The 19,239-nt window shown below is 35.5% G+C and overlaps 1 protein-coding gene across 6 annotated transcripts in view; it reads right to left on the bottom strand.

Moving 5' to 3' along the window:
* Nucleotides 1-19,239, bottom strand: part of ENTPD6 (ectonucleoside triphosphate diphosphohydrolase 6) — a 53,580-nt gene that overhangs the window by 13,720 nt on the left and 20,621 nt on the right. For all 6 annotated transcript variants that reach the window (XR_459060.3, XR_008915597.1, XM_001382051.4 and 3 more), the window contains 7 exons: nt 15,924-16,067; nt 11,890-11,965; nt 10,745-10,780; nt 8,790-8,878; nt 7,741-7,820; nt 7,099-7,163; nt 5,176-5,268 (listed from right to left, as the gene is read on the bottom strand). Coding sequence is in view for 4 of the 6 variants with exons in the window: in XM_001382051.4 (XP_001382088.1) it covers nt 5,176-5,268; nt 7,099-7,163; nt 7,741-7,820; nt 8,790-8,878; nt 10,745-10,780; nt 11,890-11,965; nt 15,924-16,067 (583 nt within the window). In the remaining 2 variants the exon portion in view is untranslated. The remainder of the gene's footprint in view (nt 1-5,175; nt 5,269-7,098; nt 7,164-7,740; nt 7,821-8,789; nt 8,879-10,744; nt 10,781-11,889; nt 11,966-15,923; nt 16,068-19,239) is intronic.

Raw genomic sequence — 19,239 nt, forward strand, 5'->3', positions numbered from 1 at the left:
CACCTCTGGACAGATGACTCTCAGATATAGCCAGGCTTAGGCTCTCTTCTGAGCTCCAGTACCACATCACTTACTTTCCATTAAACATTTTGAACTGGATGTCTCCTGCGACATCACAAAATCAAAAGGGTCCAAACAGAACTGCTGAATGCCCACTCTATCCCGTTTACATGGCCTCTTTCATCAATGCCCCTTACCTATGAATTGACATAATTATTATTCCCCCTAGTCTCAAAAGAAATACAAGAGCAAAACACATGTACTCTAATTCTTTAAAACATCACCAAAATATCAGACATTCAAACCCAATCCCAAAAGACTATCATGGGTTAACTTTTATTTAGATAATTCCCAGCAAAACTGCAGCTACAGGTCAAGCCCAAAACTTTCCCACTCACAGAAGCCTATTCTCATGAAGCCAGCACACAAATCAATCATAGAGGCTCATACAATAAGTACAAGTACATCAAGCTTCAATAGGCCTCAGTGACTTGATCACATAAACGAGTAACTTGCCAGTGGGAAACTCCCTAGTAAAAACCCTGAGAAATGACAGTCTAAATTTGAATTGTGATATGATTATTGAATTGTCTTTTAAGAATTGTTGATTATTTCATTTTATTAAAAGTAATAAGTAATTTTCCTTGATTGTTTGTAAGCTCAAAACTTCTCTTAGGGTGATAAGAAAATTAATCCACCTGTGACAAAATCATTTATCTTGTATGCTGTCTGTAATTACAATATAAGAATATAGAATGTTAACCAAGTGATTTGTTAAAAGTTAATGTATCACTTTTCCAATTATTTCTCTTTGAACATGTGTGTTAGGTAATGTAATCTGCATGCCAAGAAAATGGGTATAAAAATAAATCCCAGGCCTGGGAATGGCGGAGCAGCTGTCAAGATACAAAGCAGTCCCATGGCCGTAATGATTAAGCTGTCTTCCGTTTGTTATTTATTTTGACTGATCATTCGCCATCTGTTGGGAACCCTGGAGTTGCAAGTGAGGCTGGACCCTGACCGCGGCACAGAACTCATCTTTTTCTCCCCAAACCCTATCCTCTTCTAATCGTTCCCCCAAATCACTTCAAAAATTCCTTATTACTAGGGGCAGTTGGGTGGCTCAATGGATTGAAAGCCAGGCCTAGAGACAGAAGGTCCTGGGTTCAAATCTGGTCTCAGACATTCCCTAGTTGTGTGCCCCTGGGCAAGTCACTTAACCCCCATTGCCTAGCCCTTACCACTCTTTTGCCTTGGAGTCAATGTGTATTGACCCCAAAATAGAAGGTAAGGGTTTTTTTAAAAAAAATTCTTTATTACTATCAAGAGCATGACCTTTTTAATCACTCAGGTTTGCAACCTTGGTTTCAATTCTTGCCTACTCACTGTCATAGAGTCCACACAGCCAAATTAACCAGATGCCAAATCTTGCCATTTTTGCCTCCTTTAAATTCTCTTGCACTCAGTCCCCCCACAATCTCCATCTCTTTATCTCTTACTAGTTTTTAAATGGCTTTCACCATACAACTGACTAAGTCATTTTTTTAAAGCTTATCTCTGACCATGTCACTAATCTGCTTGAGAAGCTCAAACAGCTTTTTGTTGCAAAGGAAGAAATAGAAGTAAGCTTGTTGGAGACGGGGATCATTTCACTTTTGCCTTTGTATCTTTGACATAATGCCAGGCATGGGCTGGGAACTGAATATTCTTGTACACTGACTGAAACAGTGAAATTCTATGGCTATGAAAAAGGTCTGGGGGATTGGGAAAACAAGAATGCCATCTCCAGAGCAATAGAGGCTCATCAATAACCACCACAATGCTAACTAGCTGGATTGATTTCATACAATTCTTCTGAAGAGCTCTGGGTTTATACAGATGCCAATGTATCCTTCTAATAGTCATGGGAGATATGGAGGGACAAGTGGTGTTTGCTTCAGATTACACACAAATCAAATGCATAGTTAGGGTGGGTGATTTGACAAAGAATTAGATCCTTAAGGTCTCTTGATTGACCTCATATGGTTAAGAAAGATAACTGAAGTGAAAAGCCAAAAACTTCTAGAGAAATAGGGAGGCTAGCAGTAATTCTCAACTCATCTATGTTCTATTCATATACATTTTACGAATGAATAGTCCAAGTGGAGTGCTGGTCCCAGAAACTGCCTTTCCTATAGTAGATGACTGGATTTCCCTCCCTTTACTTCTGGCTTCTTCAGACCTTGGAACTGCCTAGGATAGGATACTCTTTCCCATTCTCTGCTCCATGATTCACATTTTCCCAGAGTAAACTCAGAGGTAGGATTAGGGGAGCTGAAAGAGAGTAATTCTCTCCCTAACTCCAAAGGCCAAACCTTTCTCTTTCTGTGATTTTTTTTCCTTGGCAGCTTTCCCAGGCTCTGTTCCATCTTGTCATCACTGTCTCCTCAGAAGCCTGCCTCTTAACCTCAAATGTTCAGGAGATGCATCTTATATTTTAGGCTTGTGTGTAACAAATATCCACCATCACTACCTGTATCTTTCCCAATAAGGTTTAATGAAGAAAAGGAAAAAGTTAAAGTAAAGGAAAATAGGAAGGAAAACTTTTTGTCCAATCTGTTCTCCATCACACATACAAAAAAGGCCTGATAAAGGGTAGTTCTGCTTCCTTAAGGATAGAGGAGAAGATATGAACCCGTATTCTTTTTTCAGACAACTGACATGTTTACAGCCCTGTAAAGTGTGCATATTTCATTTGAGCCTTACAACAATACTTTGAGGGAGATACTGCAGGTATTATTCTTATTCTCATTTTAGAGATGAGAAAACTGAGGCCAAGAAAGGTTACGTAACTTGCCAAAGGCAACATACGTAGTAAATATCAGAGGCAAGATTTGAACCCAGGACTTCATGATTATAAGACAAACACTCTAAGAGGCCTTGCTTTAGTGGATGAGGTAGCGGGCAGGAGATAAAGGGAGTAATGGGATAAAGTAATGTCTGTGGGGTATCAGATTGACAGGAAGTGCTAGTCCCTCTATGGTTATTCATGCTGACCCCACTCACCCCACACCACCTCCACATTTTGTTTCTACTTCACAGTTAAACTCTTCAAATTAATTCTTTACTCTAAGGTGTCTGCCCAAGGTCCTCATCGCCAGCCTATCATCCTCGAACCCTGATGTCCTTCCTTTGACTCCCCAGGGAACCCCGACCTAGGCCACAGGAGCCCCCTCAGAGGTGTGCAGCTACACACAAGTCCCTGCTCTCAGTGCCTAACAGGAGGTCTGTGTGGGGAGAAAGGGAGCTAAGAAGGAATAGGAGTTGCTGATCCTCTTGTCAGTGGAGAGCTATTCTTGTTGTTTATGTGTAAAGTTTCTATGAGATCTCCCTTAAGGAAATGGTATCGTAGAGGAGGAAGATATCAGCATATAATCAAAGTAGTATCTATTATATAAATGAACTAGAGAGAAAACAAGATAATCTGTGATGGGACTCCAAATAGCATTACCAGAGAGAGATCTTTCTGAGAGGTTAGAATTCATCTTTGGAGATCCAACTCCAGATCCTCAGGAAGCTGCCTCTGATTTCCCTAATCAGAAAAATGTTTCCTCCAACCTTACGAAAGCACATACTAACTGCCTTGGGTATTTGCTTATTCTGCGCTAGATTTATATTGGGTCTATATTCTATCTTCTCTCGAGATTGTAGGCTCTACGAGGGCAAAGCCCATGCATTAATTAACTCTTCTTAATGATCTTAAGAATTTTCTTCAGTGCTTTGCAAACCAAGGGTGCTTAGGAGATAGGCTTTGTACAGAAAGGTGCAATGTGGAATAAAGGTTAGATTCAATAACATTAGACTGAGCCACTTCAAGTACAGTGTGAATTCAATGGTGTTGGTGGTGGCATAGCTTGGGAACTTAAGGGTTTCTAACATTATTTCTAAAAGAAACTGTGTTCCATTTCCAAACAACTGATGTATAAATGATTTTTTTGCAATAAAATCTGTTCCTAAAAGGGGACTGCTTAAGGATGAATAGCAAATTCACTATCCCTTGAAGAAACACACTGATAGGGCTATTTTCAGTAGTTTTATTTTTTTCTTTGCTAGGCAGAATGGAGAGAGATGAGTGGGAAATTATTTCTGTGGCAACAGTTGCCAAAGGGAAAATGCCAAGATTCCACCCCCAGTCCTATTCACAAACTTGGCAAAAAGGTTATGCCTCTTTGCCAACAGCACAGATACATTTGTTCAGCTCCAAATCCCAGGGGTGGGTGGGGGATTGAGTGAGTGGAAGAACAGTTATTCTGCCAGATCGTGGGGATTGAAAGAGCTTATTAGGAAAAGATACCCTTTCTGGAAAAATGGCACACAGAGCCTGTCAGGGGATGTAGAGAGGCTTATGGAATACCAAATTGTATGCTTAGACTTAGTATTGTTGCTTAGTGCAGTAGTTTCCAACTGATTTTTTGGTGTAGAACCTGCTATCTAATTAAGGTTTTCTTTCTTTATTATTTTTATGCTTTAAAAATTGTTTTATTATGAATAAGAAAATCATTAACATGAATATTTCCATATACAAAGGCCAGAAAGAGAAAGGCAAGGGAAACTGTGACTCTTAAATGCAGCTTGTTCATCTAATTAAATTTCACAGCTTAGCTTCTATTTCCCATCCAACTTCCTTTTCTCTTTGTATTCTGTCCAGGACCCTGTACGTTAGGTGCATTCTTAGGCTGTGAGGATCGTGTGATTATTTAACTTGATGCTTACGGTACATAAACCATGTAGCTCATCATATCCCAATGTGTACCTAGGCACTAGGAACTAAATGCTGCCAGTGATTATAATGACTTTTAAGAGCCAGTCTTTGTGACCTTCATCTAGAATCTAGGGTTTGAAGGAATTCTAAGCTCCAAGGAGGACCCTGCACTGAGAAAACAGTGAACCCATAAGGAGGAGAGTAAGCATAGGAGAATGATTCCTAATCCTATTGCTAATTTGTAACAAAACTCTAGAGAAAAAAATCAGTACACCTCTTGATACTGTTCTTTCTTATTGTGTGATATAGGTTTGGTGACACTTCCTTTTTTCTAAAAAGTATTTAGAGAAAATAAAAAATGCAAGGTACTAAATTTCTCTGAAGATAGTTCTCAATTCTGTCAATATTCCCTAAAACAAAAGGATTAGCCATACCTGTTTGGTACCCTGAAATTTGGTATGTTATTTCAGCATGTTCCCATTCACCTTTAAAACTGGGAGGAAAGCAGGGGCTAACCAACTCCTTGTCTGAAACCAAAAACATAAAATATAATGTTACAATGAGAAGACATAGAACCAGCACAGCCATTTGGATCCCAGTACAGAGATCCATTATGCTGTTGTTGGGCTGGCCAATAAAGAGGGAAGTATGTAAGACTTAAAAACTAAGCTTCTTCTTTTCAAAGACTGAATGGGGAGTTCTAGTTTGGTCAAAGGAAAAATTTGACTTTTGTTTATAAAATTTGGGGCAAAACATTTGAAAAATGCTCCAGAGTATTTCAGAATAGAAACTAGAGAGGAACAAATGACTAAAGATAGGGAAAGACATTCAAATTTGAAAAAAAACAACAACTCTCAACAGTTAGTATTTGTATAATTAAAGTATTACTCTGGTCTCTAAGGAAACAAAAGTTTTAGGTTAGAACCCAAACCATTAATATTGAACATCTTTTCTTTTCATCTTCCTGACCTATGACTGTGAAGGGCAATATAAATATTGGATATTAGTATCATTTGAGGAAGATAAATTAGAACCACCTGTCATTTCAGTAGAATGAGGAACCACTATGATGACCCTCTACAACTAATGAGGGCCTGAATTCTAATGAACCTACTGGTAAATCCTTTATGGTCCTATGAAAGGTCATGAAACCTTGAAACCAATGAAAATTAGGTACACATAATTTGTTGCTTATGTAGTACCTTATGGTTAGTGCCATCTTTGTGATTATGGGTACTATTTTAACTGGAGATGGCTTCAGGACTTTGCTTTAGAAAGGAATACAAGAAGGATATGCAATGGAGAATCAAAATTATAAGTACTAGATACATTTTCTGAGTTTTTGAACCTGGCATGTGACAGTGAGGAGAGGATCATCTATAAGTGCTTATAATTGGCACTAATTTTGATTGCTATAAATTTAAAATCCTATTTCATAAAATGACATTTGTACAGGAGAACCATCATTTGTTTAAGTTTTCAGTGTATGGAATGGAAGTATAATTTTCAGTAACTGAGGAAGGAGAAGCTAGAAACATTAGAATGGAAACTAAGCTCCAAACTCTGAATTACCCTAAAAAAGGGTTTATGAAAGTTAAAGTAATCTCATAAGATAGTGAACTAAAAAATGAGTCATTTAAAAACTTGAATTATTGGATGAAAGTATAAAATCTAACAAACTTTTTTAAGGTATTCAATTTTATTGCTAAATGAAATAAAGTAACTCAGGATCTTATCTAGCAAATTCTATGTTATACAATGTCAAAAATCTTTCCTTAGAAGGAAAGAATAATTTGTTTTTTTTATAAATTTTCATAGGAAAAAAAGTCATTTAAAGGAAAGTTCCCACAATGCTAGAAATTGAAGCATGTACAAGTAAAGAAAAAAAAAACCCTATCTGTAGTATAGCAATTTTGGAAGGTTAATAGTCATTCATTTGTAGCATTTACTAGTTAGTGTAAAATTATATTCAGGGTAATGCAATATTTAAAATATCTGAAATTAGAGATATTCTCAAGATACTCATGTTCAAAGCTTTCAAAGTTCATTTTCCCATAAATGACATGCAGCTGGATCTCTGAAGCAAATAAGCTGTATTTCTCAAATCCATTTGTGACAGTGCCAAAAACCTGAGAGTGAGAAACCAATTAATTTTCCTTTGAAAAATACAGGACATAGGACAGAGAGTGATTGTTGTGTAGAGGGGCACCAGTATATGTATCCCCACTATAAGAGTCCCCATAGGAGGGGAAGAAAGGCCAACAGGGGAACTTCCACATTGGTGAGTAAGTTGTAAAGATTTTTCAAAGATGGCTTGAAAAGTAGAAGTATCAGAAACAGGTCTTCTTCCTACTTACCAGGTTTTCCCTCTACTCCTCCTAAGATTGCAAGCCTTGCTGACATCAAACCGAGTCCTAAGTAGCTGTTGAAAATAAAATCCTTGGTGAAAGAAAGGCCTGTACCTCAGGAATATATACAATCATTTTGCAATACAACTACCTGGGCTTTTGTCAGAAGCAATTTGTTTGAGAGGAGGATATAAAGGCTGCTTTTAGTCTTCTTTTAGACACTTCTCTCTACAGAATTCATGCTTTATTATGATAATCTATCAGAGTTGATATATGGTTATACAAAGTCTGGAAATTTTTTTGCATAATTTAAAGTTTCCCTCCCTGTTTTCTTCAGATGCAGTTTGTATTTCCATGAGTAAGAATCTATATTCATAAAAAATAGCTAAGAAGCTTTGATTTTATTATAAAATTAAATAAAAAATAGATTCTCTACTTTCTTTGATGGCAATAAAAAGTCTAAAAAAATGCATGCTGGTTGATAAGAGGTAAGGGAACTCTGGCATCATTTTTAGTACTGGAATTATAAACAGTGCAGTTCAAAGTCATTTCTTTGAAACAGAGTTTGGGAATCAAAGGGAGTGAGCATACTGTGCCTCTCACACTTATTTTGTGACTAAATTGTGAACAGCTCTATTTATTATAACAAACCTGTATGAATATAGTTTGTAGGTACTATTGAACATCTGAAATGAAGTTATATATCCAGCTGGGGATGTCTGAAGGGTGACCTGAAGAGCAACAGAAGGGTTAATGTGATAAACTAACACTGTAATTTTCAGAAGAAATCTTTAACTTCCCACAAAATAGAGCACTGGAAAGATTACAAAGATTTTTATAGAACCACTTCATAAAAACCATCTTGCCAAATTAAATTGCATAGAACTTCATTTTTGCAAAGACTGAAATAAAATGTTTAATATTAAAACTCAATATATTTTCCCTCAAGGATAACAATTCAGTCTGCTCCCTAATATGAGACCTAATCAAGACAGTGAGAAATTCATAGAACCGATGATAATTTCAATAAATTCAAATGATTCCTCTGATTTAAAGGAGAGCCACAACATTAAAAAAAAAAAACAGATGTCAATTAAAATATTTAAAATTTTAGTAGGAGATTTATTTTTAAAAGGTTTAAAACTTTCTAACTGTAAAACAATATTACCTGGCTCTTCTTCATGCCACAGAAAAATTGCAGGAAGGAAGATGGCAATGTTGTAAAGTGCTTTTTAACTCAGGCCCAAAGATAAGAAGTTATTACTTCATTTATCACCCCATTAAACTGCCTGCCAAATGGAGTGAAAGTACAAATTCCCTACCACAATCTATGGTTCCTACTTAAAAAGTGGAGAATAATGCCATTAGTTTCAGTAAAATATAAATAGCACTATGTGGATGCCTTTTCCTAACTTTGCTAAGTGTACATTTTTCCTGGACAAATTCTGTCAAGGATTTTTCTTGAATCCATACTATTAGTAGAGCCAGCTCCATGGTGGCTTTAAGAAATGCAGAGAGACTTTATTTCAATTCTCTGGATATTGTGGTAAATCTCATATCAATCTAATATCCAATAAGGTAATTAAAATTGGAAAACACAGTTGGCTATAATAATGAGTATATAAACCAGTGCTGAAAATTAGTAAAGCTTATTTTGGTCAGTGTGTACTTGCAGAAAACAGACAGTAGGCTTAGATTACCTCAATTTTTGGAAGAAATGTGATTTGTGTTGATCCACCTCCCAAATCCAGCATGCCTACACTGTTCTTTCCGGGAGTGTTTAAATTGCCTGAAGTACACAAAATAGGATCACAACAGTGCTGCCTCATGAGGGCTATTAAATATGTAACACAGAACAATGAAACAAAAGAATGAAAATCTTAGGCTCGTAAGTGGACAGACTAAAATGTTCCAGTGTCTTGATTTAGAGATCTTACATGTTTTGAAGAAATAGTGGCATGGTCATCTATCACCTTAGTTAAAATAATTATAGCCACAAAAATCAGGAGGCTGTTTCTTTCATGTGTTCAAATTCAATCACTTAGCCTAGCAAGCTGTGTAACCCTGGGCAGGTCACTCTCTGCTGAAGTTTCCTCAGTTATAAAATGAGCTGGAGAAGTAAGAGCAGACCACTCCACTGTTTTTTCCAAGAAAACCCTAATGGGGTTTAGAAGAGTCTAACATGACTGAAATGCCTAAACATCACAAAATTAGCACCAAGAAAGATAATTAGGCTTGACCCACCTAATAAGAAGGCGACTAATAACTGGCTCACTCCTTGGAGAGTCACTCTCTTTTTAAACATACCGCCTAAACTAACTCCCTTACAAACAATTAGTGGGTCACAGAAAGGAATGCCATTCTTTGTCACTGGTAAGATAAGGCTCCATGATTAGCCTACATTATAAGACTGAATGCAGTATAGTTTAATTATAATAGAGTTTAAATACTTTAGTAGTGGGACAAAAATCAAAATATATCTTCTTAGTTATCTTGCATGATATAAGCAAAATTGACTTTTAGCTCCTTAAGAGGGGGAAATCGCTACTGCATCATGAAGTGGTGACTTTTTTTTTTTAACCCTTACCTTCTATCTTAGAATCTATACTAAGTCTGGGTTCCAAGGCAGAAGAACAGTAAGGGCTAAGCAATTGGAGTTAGGTGACTTGCCCAGGGTCATACAGTCAAGGAGATCTGAGGGTAGACCTGAACACAAGGCTTCCCATCTCAAGGCCGACCTCTCTATCCACTGAACCACTTACTTGCCCCCATTATGCAGTGTTTGAATGATTCAGTTGCTTCACTTGCCCTCTATACTCTATATGTTTACTGTGAGAATCACACAAGAGCACAGATCATGTCCTTAGATCTGGAGAGGTTCTTAGAGGTCATTTAGTTCAGTGCCCAAGGGATTAAATGATTTGCCCAAGCTAAGCTGATAGGTTTTCTATCTTCCAATCTAATGCTACTTCCACTACACAATACAGATTTCCAAAGAGATAATAGATGTGAAAATGCTTTTATGAGCACTATTTAAATGTAAGGTGAGAAGGTAATTAATAAGAATTTAAAATAAACTTAATTTTGTGAAAGCACTTTATAATTAGTTTTATGAATTACTCTTTAGAAATGTGACTTAAAAGGAAGTTCCCACATGATCTCAGATCTAGTATTTTATTTTTTAACCCCCTAGTAATGGTCTTGGGGGTGAATGCCTAGCATGAACAATGTCTACACAGTTACTTACTGCTTCTGGATGAAAGGTCAGGTAAATAGTTCTGCCATGGCGTGGGTATGAAAAGTCAAAATATTTAATTTTCTTTACTATTGAAGTACTCTGGCTAACTTTTGCCTAAGTAGATTAAGTGGTTAAAAATAGAATAAAAATGTGTAACACTTGAGTCCAGGGCAATTTTGACCTTTTTGAGGCATGTAGATTTAAAAAAATCAATTCATTAACATAGCCTGTGCAAATATTACACTATAACTATGGGAAATCAACCAAAGAGGTAAAAAAAAAACTGAAGTCCTGGCAAACAAGGTCTTGCTTTCAAGAAGTCTGTTTGAATATCCAAACTTGGAAATTAACCTGAGATATCTATGAAATAGTGATCTTTAGGTTATAGCTTTATTGGTCTATTAAATTAAAGCATACCTGTCAAAAAGTTTACTGTGATCCATGCTGAGACTCCTATAAGAAAACATTTTACAAATATTTAAGTTTGGAAAAAAATAATTATTCATATGACATAGACATTTTAAATATACAGTGGGTGGATAAATGAAAACAATTTATTAAATATTAAGAACTATACTAATTGGAACCTAATTCCTTTTAGGTCTAAAGGCCATGAATTTAATAAAATGATTCTACCTAATCTACTTATAGCTCTTTGTAGTAATTAACACATGGTTATATATCTATCTTTTATGCAGATATTTATATTTTTATGCATATGTACATATACAAATGTAAAATTGCACTATATATATGAATACATACATATGTAATCTCCAAGCAAAACTGGAACAGACTATAATTAAACTAGAAAATCCACTTTGCAATAGCAATGCCAAACAAGTTAGAAATATATACTATATTTCAGACATTATCGCTTCCTCTAGGAGTATGCACTTGAAGAAAATATGAAAAATAGAGTAAGTGCCAAAATTGATCTTTTCAAACATTTAGCAAGCTTTCATAGGATGGCAGATTTTTTCTTCCTGATACTCCCCAGATTTCCCTTCTCTATCCACTATTCTTATTCCCACCCAAGGGATGGGAATCAGAGAAATGCACCCTTGTGTAAATAAGAGAGAAAAATGTTTAGCAACTTTCCCCTCTATTCCTTAAACTATTAAGTTCCCTTTTGGTGATAAAGAGAAAGAAGGAAAATTTGAAAACTAATACCATTTATTAATTTCTCTTGAGCAGCAACTAGCTACTCTGATGGAATTTTTAGGATAATAAAAAGGAAGAAAATCTACAACAGTTACACTGTAGTGTGGATTTTCCTTTTGACATGGAAAGTCTAAATGTAAGAGATGCAAAAGTAAAAAGGTATCCAGTTTAAGAATTGCCACCCAAAGTCAGATAATGACATCAAAAGTAATGTCACCATTCAAAGGGCATTATGGTATTGATTCAATACAAAATTTTGAGGAGTGAAACTTGAGATATTAATTTTTACTTTATAAATTCATTAGTTCATTCAACATTTTGTAAAATAAAAAGTCTAATATGATAGTATTAAATTTTTAAACATTAAGTTAACACTGAGGTGTCATTTCTGATCTTACCTTCATCAGTTCCATTCATTATAGAAACACAGTCATCTCCTACAAGGAAAGGAGATGCTTGGAAAACCTCTCTTACCTAAATTTTTAGAAAGAAAATTATTTATAATTAATTACTTGATGTCACAATTCTATTAAATAAAAGAACAGATGAGTACCATGATGACTTCTGGATTTGTTTGGCATAGCAAAGCTCAGAGAATAGGACTGAAGTTCTCTCTTGCAGTTTCCAAATCTTTAATTATGAGATATCCCAGGCCATTATTTCAAGAATCTTAAGTTGGATTCTAGGGCCATACTTTCTGAAAGGCTTACTCCAAAGTCATCCTGGAAGAGCTAGCTGTGATCTGGTCCTTATTTAGATGAATTCCAGAAGGTTGGGTGATTTAGAAGATCTATCAGTACCAGATCTCAAACTGGACTATAAGGCAATTTAATCATTAAAATTGGTTAAAAAAAAGAAGTTGATCAATAGAGTAAATTAGGCACCCAAAATATAGGAACACAATAGCACTGGTGTGACAAACTCAAAGACCATACTTATTGGGGGAAGGACTCACTATTTGAAAAAATCTGCTGGGAAAACTGGAAAGTAGTCTGGCAGAAATTAGGTTTAGAACAACACCTTACATCATACACCATGAAAAGTTCCAAATGGATATATGCCCTAGATATAAAAGGTCATATCATAAATTAGAGGAGCAAGGAAGAAATTACCTTTCAGATCTTTGGAAAAGGGAAAAGTTCATGACTAAATAAATGACAGAGTATTACATGAGATAAAGTGGTCAACTCTGATTATACAAAATTAAATTTTTTGTACCAGCAAATTTAATAAAAAATTAGAAAGGATAAAGGTAATTGGGGGAAATTTTTTGCAAAAAGTTTCTGTTATAAAGGTCTCACACTTCCAAGAAATTGAAAGAACTGATTCAAATATTTCAGACTAACACATTAATTAAAGATATATAAAATCTTTAGATATTATCAATAGATAATTAAAGGATATGAAAAAGCAGTTTTTTTAAAGGACCTAAACTATCAACAATCATATGAAAAAGTCACTAATAGAGAAATACAAGTTAAAGCAATCTTAAGGGTCTATAGCATACCTATCAGACTGTCAAAAGTGGCAAAAGAAGAAATAATAAATGTTGGAGGGGCTGTAAGAAAACACATAGTGTACTACTGATGAAGCTGTGAATAGGTTCAGTCATTCAGGAAAGGTATTTGAACTATGCTCATTAAGTTACCAAACAGTATACATTTTGACACAGATAGAGCACTATAAGACTTATACCCACAAGGAAATAAAAGAGGAAAGGGAGTCTATATGTACAAAAAATATTTAAAGCAGCTCTTTTCTTAGTAACCCCAAATTCAAAACTAACAGGGTGTTTTCATTCTTGGGAGTGGCTAAACAAACTGTGGTACATGAATGCACTGGAATATTACTGTTCCATGAGAAATTATGAAAGTGACAATTTCAAAAAAACTGGAAGGATGTTTATGAATAGGAGAGTGAAATAAGAATGATGAGAACAATTTATACAATGATAACAACATGATAGCAAAAAAACTCCAACAACTTTGAAAAACCTTAGGATTCTGATCAACATAATGATAAAAACTACAAGTCCAAAAGAATATTAATTAACCATACCATTCATCTCCTGACAGAGAGGTAATGAACTTAAAATTTAGAGATGTTTTTCTAGCCATGGTTAATAAAGGAATTTGTTTTGCTGTAGAGATGCATTGAGGAATTGGGAAGAACCAACGAATTAAAAATATATGACTCTTGAAAAAAAATTTTTAAATGAAAATAACAGGAGGGATGAGGCAGTAAGTATTATTAATAATAGCTGATATTTTATTTAGCACTTTGAGTTAAAAACTGGTTTGCATATATTATGAAATTTGACTTTCATGTCTCATTTCTTATGTTCTCATTTGGGGCAGTTCTAGATAGAAGTCATACCTCCAAGAGCATCAAAATGTGTTGCATGCTCTTTTCCTAGAGCTTTAGGGGATAGAAACCCTGGGGAGAAACCTTCAACTACAGAACTATAACACAATGGATTTTGGGAATTTAATAAGAATTCCTTGGATGACTAGGGCAAGGTGGTAGGATTAAGTAGATTAAGAGTGGTAGGAATGCTCTGTTGACTATTCCAAAACAGAATTTACAATACAGTTATAAAATTCTGCCTTGAAAGCAGGATCCCTGGGTCAAGAGGATATAATCTCAAGACTGGCTCAATAACTACATATATAAAATGTATTTAAAAACTGATTCTATCCGTTGATCCAGGAATTCTACTGCAAGGACTTTAACCTAACAATATTATGGAAAAGGAAGCAAGGGCCTATCTGTTAAAAAATACTTATACTTGGTTCATCTGTAATAGGAAAACACCAGAAATAATCTATATGTGCAATGGAGAAAGACTAAATTATGGAATATGATGGCATTGTAAAATAACATAAAAATGTCGGTATAAGAAAATATAGAAAGTCAACTAGTCAGACCATAAGTATTTATTAAGTAAGTACTTAAAATAAAACTAAACATTCCCTGTTCTTGTGGTGTTCCCAGGCTAATGGAAAAGACAATGTGCAAACAATTATGTACAAATAAGATATATCTAAACTGAGGATAATCAGCCAAGGGAAGGCACTAGCATTACAGAGGATTGGGAAAGGCTTCCTGTAAAAAGATCAGACTTTAGGAAGGGCTTGAAGGAGGTCAGGGAAGTGAAGAGGCAGAGATGAAGAAAGGAAGAATTTGATGCTTAGATAATATGAGTGTGAAATCCCCTGCCCCCTTTTATGATTATAATAGTATTAGCCTTTATGATTATTTTAATAACATAATCATTAGTCTTGAGTTAATAGTCAAATAATAAGTTTGCTTTATAAGAATTATAAACATACAGTGTAGAGTGGTATCAAATCTTGTTTACAGGCATTTTGACCTCATGCCTATAACTCAAAGAGTTTCTACTAAGCCCACCATACCCTGCTCTTAGGTGCAAACACTGAGCAAAAGGAGGTGGAGGGCTGCTCTTGGGTGCAAACTTTGACTATCTAATTGCTAACTCCTAGTATTAAATCTTAATTGTCAGCAGAAAACAATTAGAACCTGACCCGTTATGGAGGGCCTCAGATTTCCTTTAACTTGTATTTAATATTAATGTCTTAGAATGTTTTCAAATGATTGTTGATATTGGATTTCTCCTTTTGAAAACTTTGTATCCTTTGAACACTTACCTACAGCAGTACTGGCTCTTGGTAGCAGATATTCCCTTTGCTTATATTTTCTTAGATAACAAAGTTGAAGTGGTACTTGATGTAAATACTCCCTAGTCACCCTCAACAGTTTGTCTTACTCCTATCTGTATTATTTGTGCAAAATCTTTTTAATTTTAAGTAATCAAAATTGTCTATTTTGCCTGTTATGCTTACCTCTATCAATTGTTTGGTTATGAATTCTCTTTTAATTATAGTTGTAGAAATTATTTTCACTTTTCTTCTAATCTGTTAAAAATTTTCATAGCAAGCAGCACTATAATATCCAAGTCTATGATTCTATGTAATTAAAAGAAACCGGAAATCCAAAAATTGAAGAATACATAAATAAATTGTAATACATTAAAATTATGGACTATTATAATGCCATTAATATTGACATGTATAAGAAATACAAAGAAACTTTAATGACCTTATGGAATAATACAGAGTGAAAAAAAAAAGCAAAACAAGCAGAGCAGAAGACATATGAACCATGGCCACATAAGAAGAAAAGTGAATGCAAATGAACAAAGAATTCTGATGTGGATTTGGAGGGGAAAGTGATGGTAACAGAAAAGTTGTTTATGAGATGAAATTAAAGGGTAAACAATTATTAAGCAAGTTAATCTGGTTGTACTGATGTTTAATATTAAAATTTTTAATAAAACATTTAGTTAAAAAATACCTAATCATCACCAACAAAAATTCTATCATATCTAAAAAAGGAAAATGGACAAGATTACCTTCTGTAGCAACTTTTGAGCCTTTTCACCTGGTAACAGACGCAAACCAGCTGTTGCCTTAAGAACCAAAGGTGTGACCTTCCACAGATCAAAAGGAATTTCTTCTTTAGCAACATTCAGTAGTTCTTGTATTCCCTGAGTGCTCTGAGATTTTAAAAGCAATAAATAAAAATATGATTCTGATGTTTCCAAGCTAGAAAATGTAATTTCCTACAAAACTCAGATCAAATGTCACTTTCTGCATAAGGCTTTTCCTGGACCCCACAACTGCCAGTGCCATCTTCCACAACATTCCCTTATAGCTGTTTTATATAAGCCTATAAAAATTTATATTATCTTGACCATTAAAATGTAAGCTGCTTGAGGGCAGGGACAATTTTATATCTTCAGTGACTAGCACAGTGCCCAGCATATAACAGAAGGTTAATCAATGTTTGTTTATTGATAGAAACAAAACAGAACTTAACTTACTTATGGTGGGAAATGTTAAAAGAAAATGGTGGTAGTATGAAATTGAATACCATCACATAAAAATCATTATTGATTTGCAAATTCATGGGCCAGAGACATCTTTTCTATATTTTACCAGTAACTTGTAAATCTTGAAATCTCTCAGACTTGTGAATGTTAAAAATTTCCCCATCGGGGAATTCTTAATTGGAACAAATTTCCTACTGAGAAACATTCCCCATTTTGATGTGAGAACTCGCCAGGATCAGAAATGGGAGGACCTCTACTCCACCCGTACTTAAGACTGCTTTAGGGGAGAAAACTCCTTGCTATGGGAGGACCCTTACTCTACCCATACTTAAGACTGCTTTAGGAGAGAAAACTCCTTGCTAAACAACGAAAGTACTTGGACCCATGCTTATAATAAGGCAAGGAGTTCTTTGAGCCAGGCCTGTTTTTAGAATTGATACAATGGGATGCTAGGTACCTAAAAGGGTTGGGCAAGTTTTCTCTTGATGAGATTAGTTGACTCAGCTGTGTTTTCTCTAGTCAGACTTACTGAGGAGATTGGTCGACACAGCAGCATTTTTTCTGATTCAGACTTACTGAGGAGACTGGTCAACTTAGCAGGAATTTAGATGGGCAGTCCTTTGGAAAGCGTCTACAGTGATTGGTAGATGTAGGGACTTAGGGGAGGTGACATTGGAGAAAAACCCCTATATAAGAAAAAGCAGAATCTCTTGAGGATAGATATCCTTTTGGAGAAATCCTTTTGGAGGATCTCTGATGGGGATCGCTTGGGAAGAATTGCTTGAGAGAGGCTCTCGAGAAGGGAAGCTCTTGGAAGACAATCTCTAAGGAGGTCTCACTGGAGCTCCTCTAAGGGGACTCTGTCCCTCTGGAGGCTCTGGAGAGAGGCCCTTTGGAACAGTCTCTGGATGGAAGGCTCTCTGGTGAAGTCAGCTGAGATGGAGCTGGCCTGGTGTCACTAGAATCCTTGCTTAGGTAGATCTTGTGGTGAGTGTTAAAAAAACTGACTGATTTCTCTCTTAAGACTCAGGTCTAGGCCATATTGGCTTGAGGCCCTTCATACTTATTCCTTTCTTACTCTCTCTCTCTTTCTTTGATTATTCATTGTATTATTAATTAAAAATCTCTATAAAACCCAGTTGACTTGGGTATTTGAATAATTGGGAATATTTCCCTGGCGACCACCTTATATTTGATTTAAAAACCAAGACACTGTAGTGAAACATATTTTCTGTGGTCAAATTTACTCACCCTCTCTTATATCTATCACAATTTATATCTTCCACCATTTTAACTCACTACAGTTTAAGACCTCAACCATTTTAAATATCACAAACTAAGCACCATATAACTCAGTTAGTCACATATTACCACCATTTTCCTAAACTATTTCCCAGCAAAAATGAATTGAATTCTATTCTCTATCAATCAACTGGGAATAATACAGTCATACAATTTAAGACATTTAATTGTTATATATACCAGTGATATCATCATATCATGGCCCATACCCATGTAACTTTGGCCAAATCATTCTGGATCTGCTTATTATCTATAAAATGAAGGGTGAGTGGGTGGATTAAATAATCCCTAACTCCATTCCAGCTACAAATCTATGTTCAATACAAGGTCCAAGCAATCAAAATTGTATATTTTATCCCTTTTTCTATCACTTGTTTGATTATGAATTCTCTATTAATTATAAATTATTATAAGTTATTCCCATCTGTTTTCTACTAATCTATTCAAAGAATTTCATACCAGCATTATAATCTCTAAGTCTACAATGTTTGGGACTATGATGTGAGTATCCCAGAAGCCACCCATAATTTTGGGTTTGAGATGACTTAGCAAAGACCTTGTCATATAACAGAAATAGCACTGGACCAAGAATTATGAAATGAGTCTTAATTCTAGATCTGCTACTATTTTTCTACAAAACCTTGGGCTCTTTGTGCCTCTGTTTCTTGATACATAAAATGAGGTTGGCCAAGGAGACTACTTTCAGCCCTGGATTCTTTTATTAAATAGTTTAAACTAGACTCATGGTGAATTTGATGATGATAATAATAATAGTAAAAGCTGATATTTATATGGAGCTTACTATTTGCCAGGCACTGTGCTGTTTTATAATTATTATCTCACTTGATCTTCTGTAAAGATAAGATTAACTCTCCCTTTGTCTATTTTTAAATTAATAAACAAAAACTGAAACTACCCCTATTTAACACTAAGTAGAGGAGGGCCATAAGTCACTTGCTAAAAGTGGGTGTCAACTCCAGAAGTGACTGACCACCCCCTGGACAGTGCTAAGCAAATTTAAAGATGGCAATTGGCTCCCATAGAGTGGAGGAAGGGACAGGAAGTGATGTGGAAAAAGGACTATAAAAGTCCTGAACTTCCTGTCCAAGTGTCTTTGGCCTGACTCTTGGGCTTAGAGGATGTTGGACTGGGACTGTAACTTGGAGTTATGGCTTGGGACTTCTACTCTGGCTCTTGGACTGCTTCTGGTAAGATTACTCCTGGATCTTCTCCTTTGGAGCTTTTTGTTTGGGTGAGTGAGGAAGCTGATCCTTCTTTCCTGGCTTCTGGAGAGATTAGTTCCAGAGAGGCCTTCTTGTCTTAGAGGAGGCCACGTGGGTGGAACCCCTGTTTAATTCATCACCAGGTCCTCCAGCTAAGGATTAATAAGCCCTCCTGGGAACAGGAACAACATTTAGGGAGATAGTGTAAATAAAACTACTAAAAGTCATTTTGGCTTGAGTTATATTTTTAAGTTGGCGACCACAGTATTATCTTAAGAATTCTCATATATTTAGTCAAACCCTTACTTTTA

Source organism: Monodelphis domestica, chromosome 1 (genome assembly GCF_027887165.1).
Source record: "Monodelphis domestica isolate mMonDom1 chromosome 1, mMonDom1.pri, whole genome shotgun sequence".
NCBI lineage: Eukaryota > Metazoa > Chordata > Mammalia > Didelphimorphia > Didelphidae > Monodelphis > Monodelphis domestica.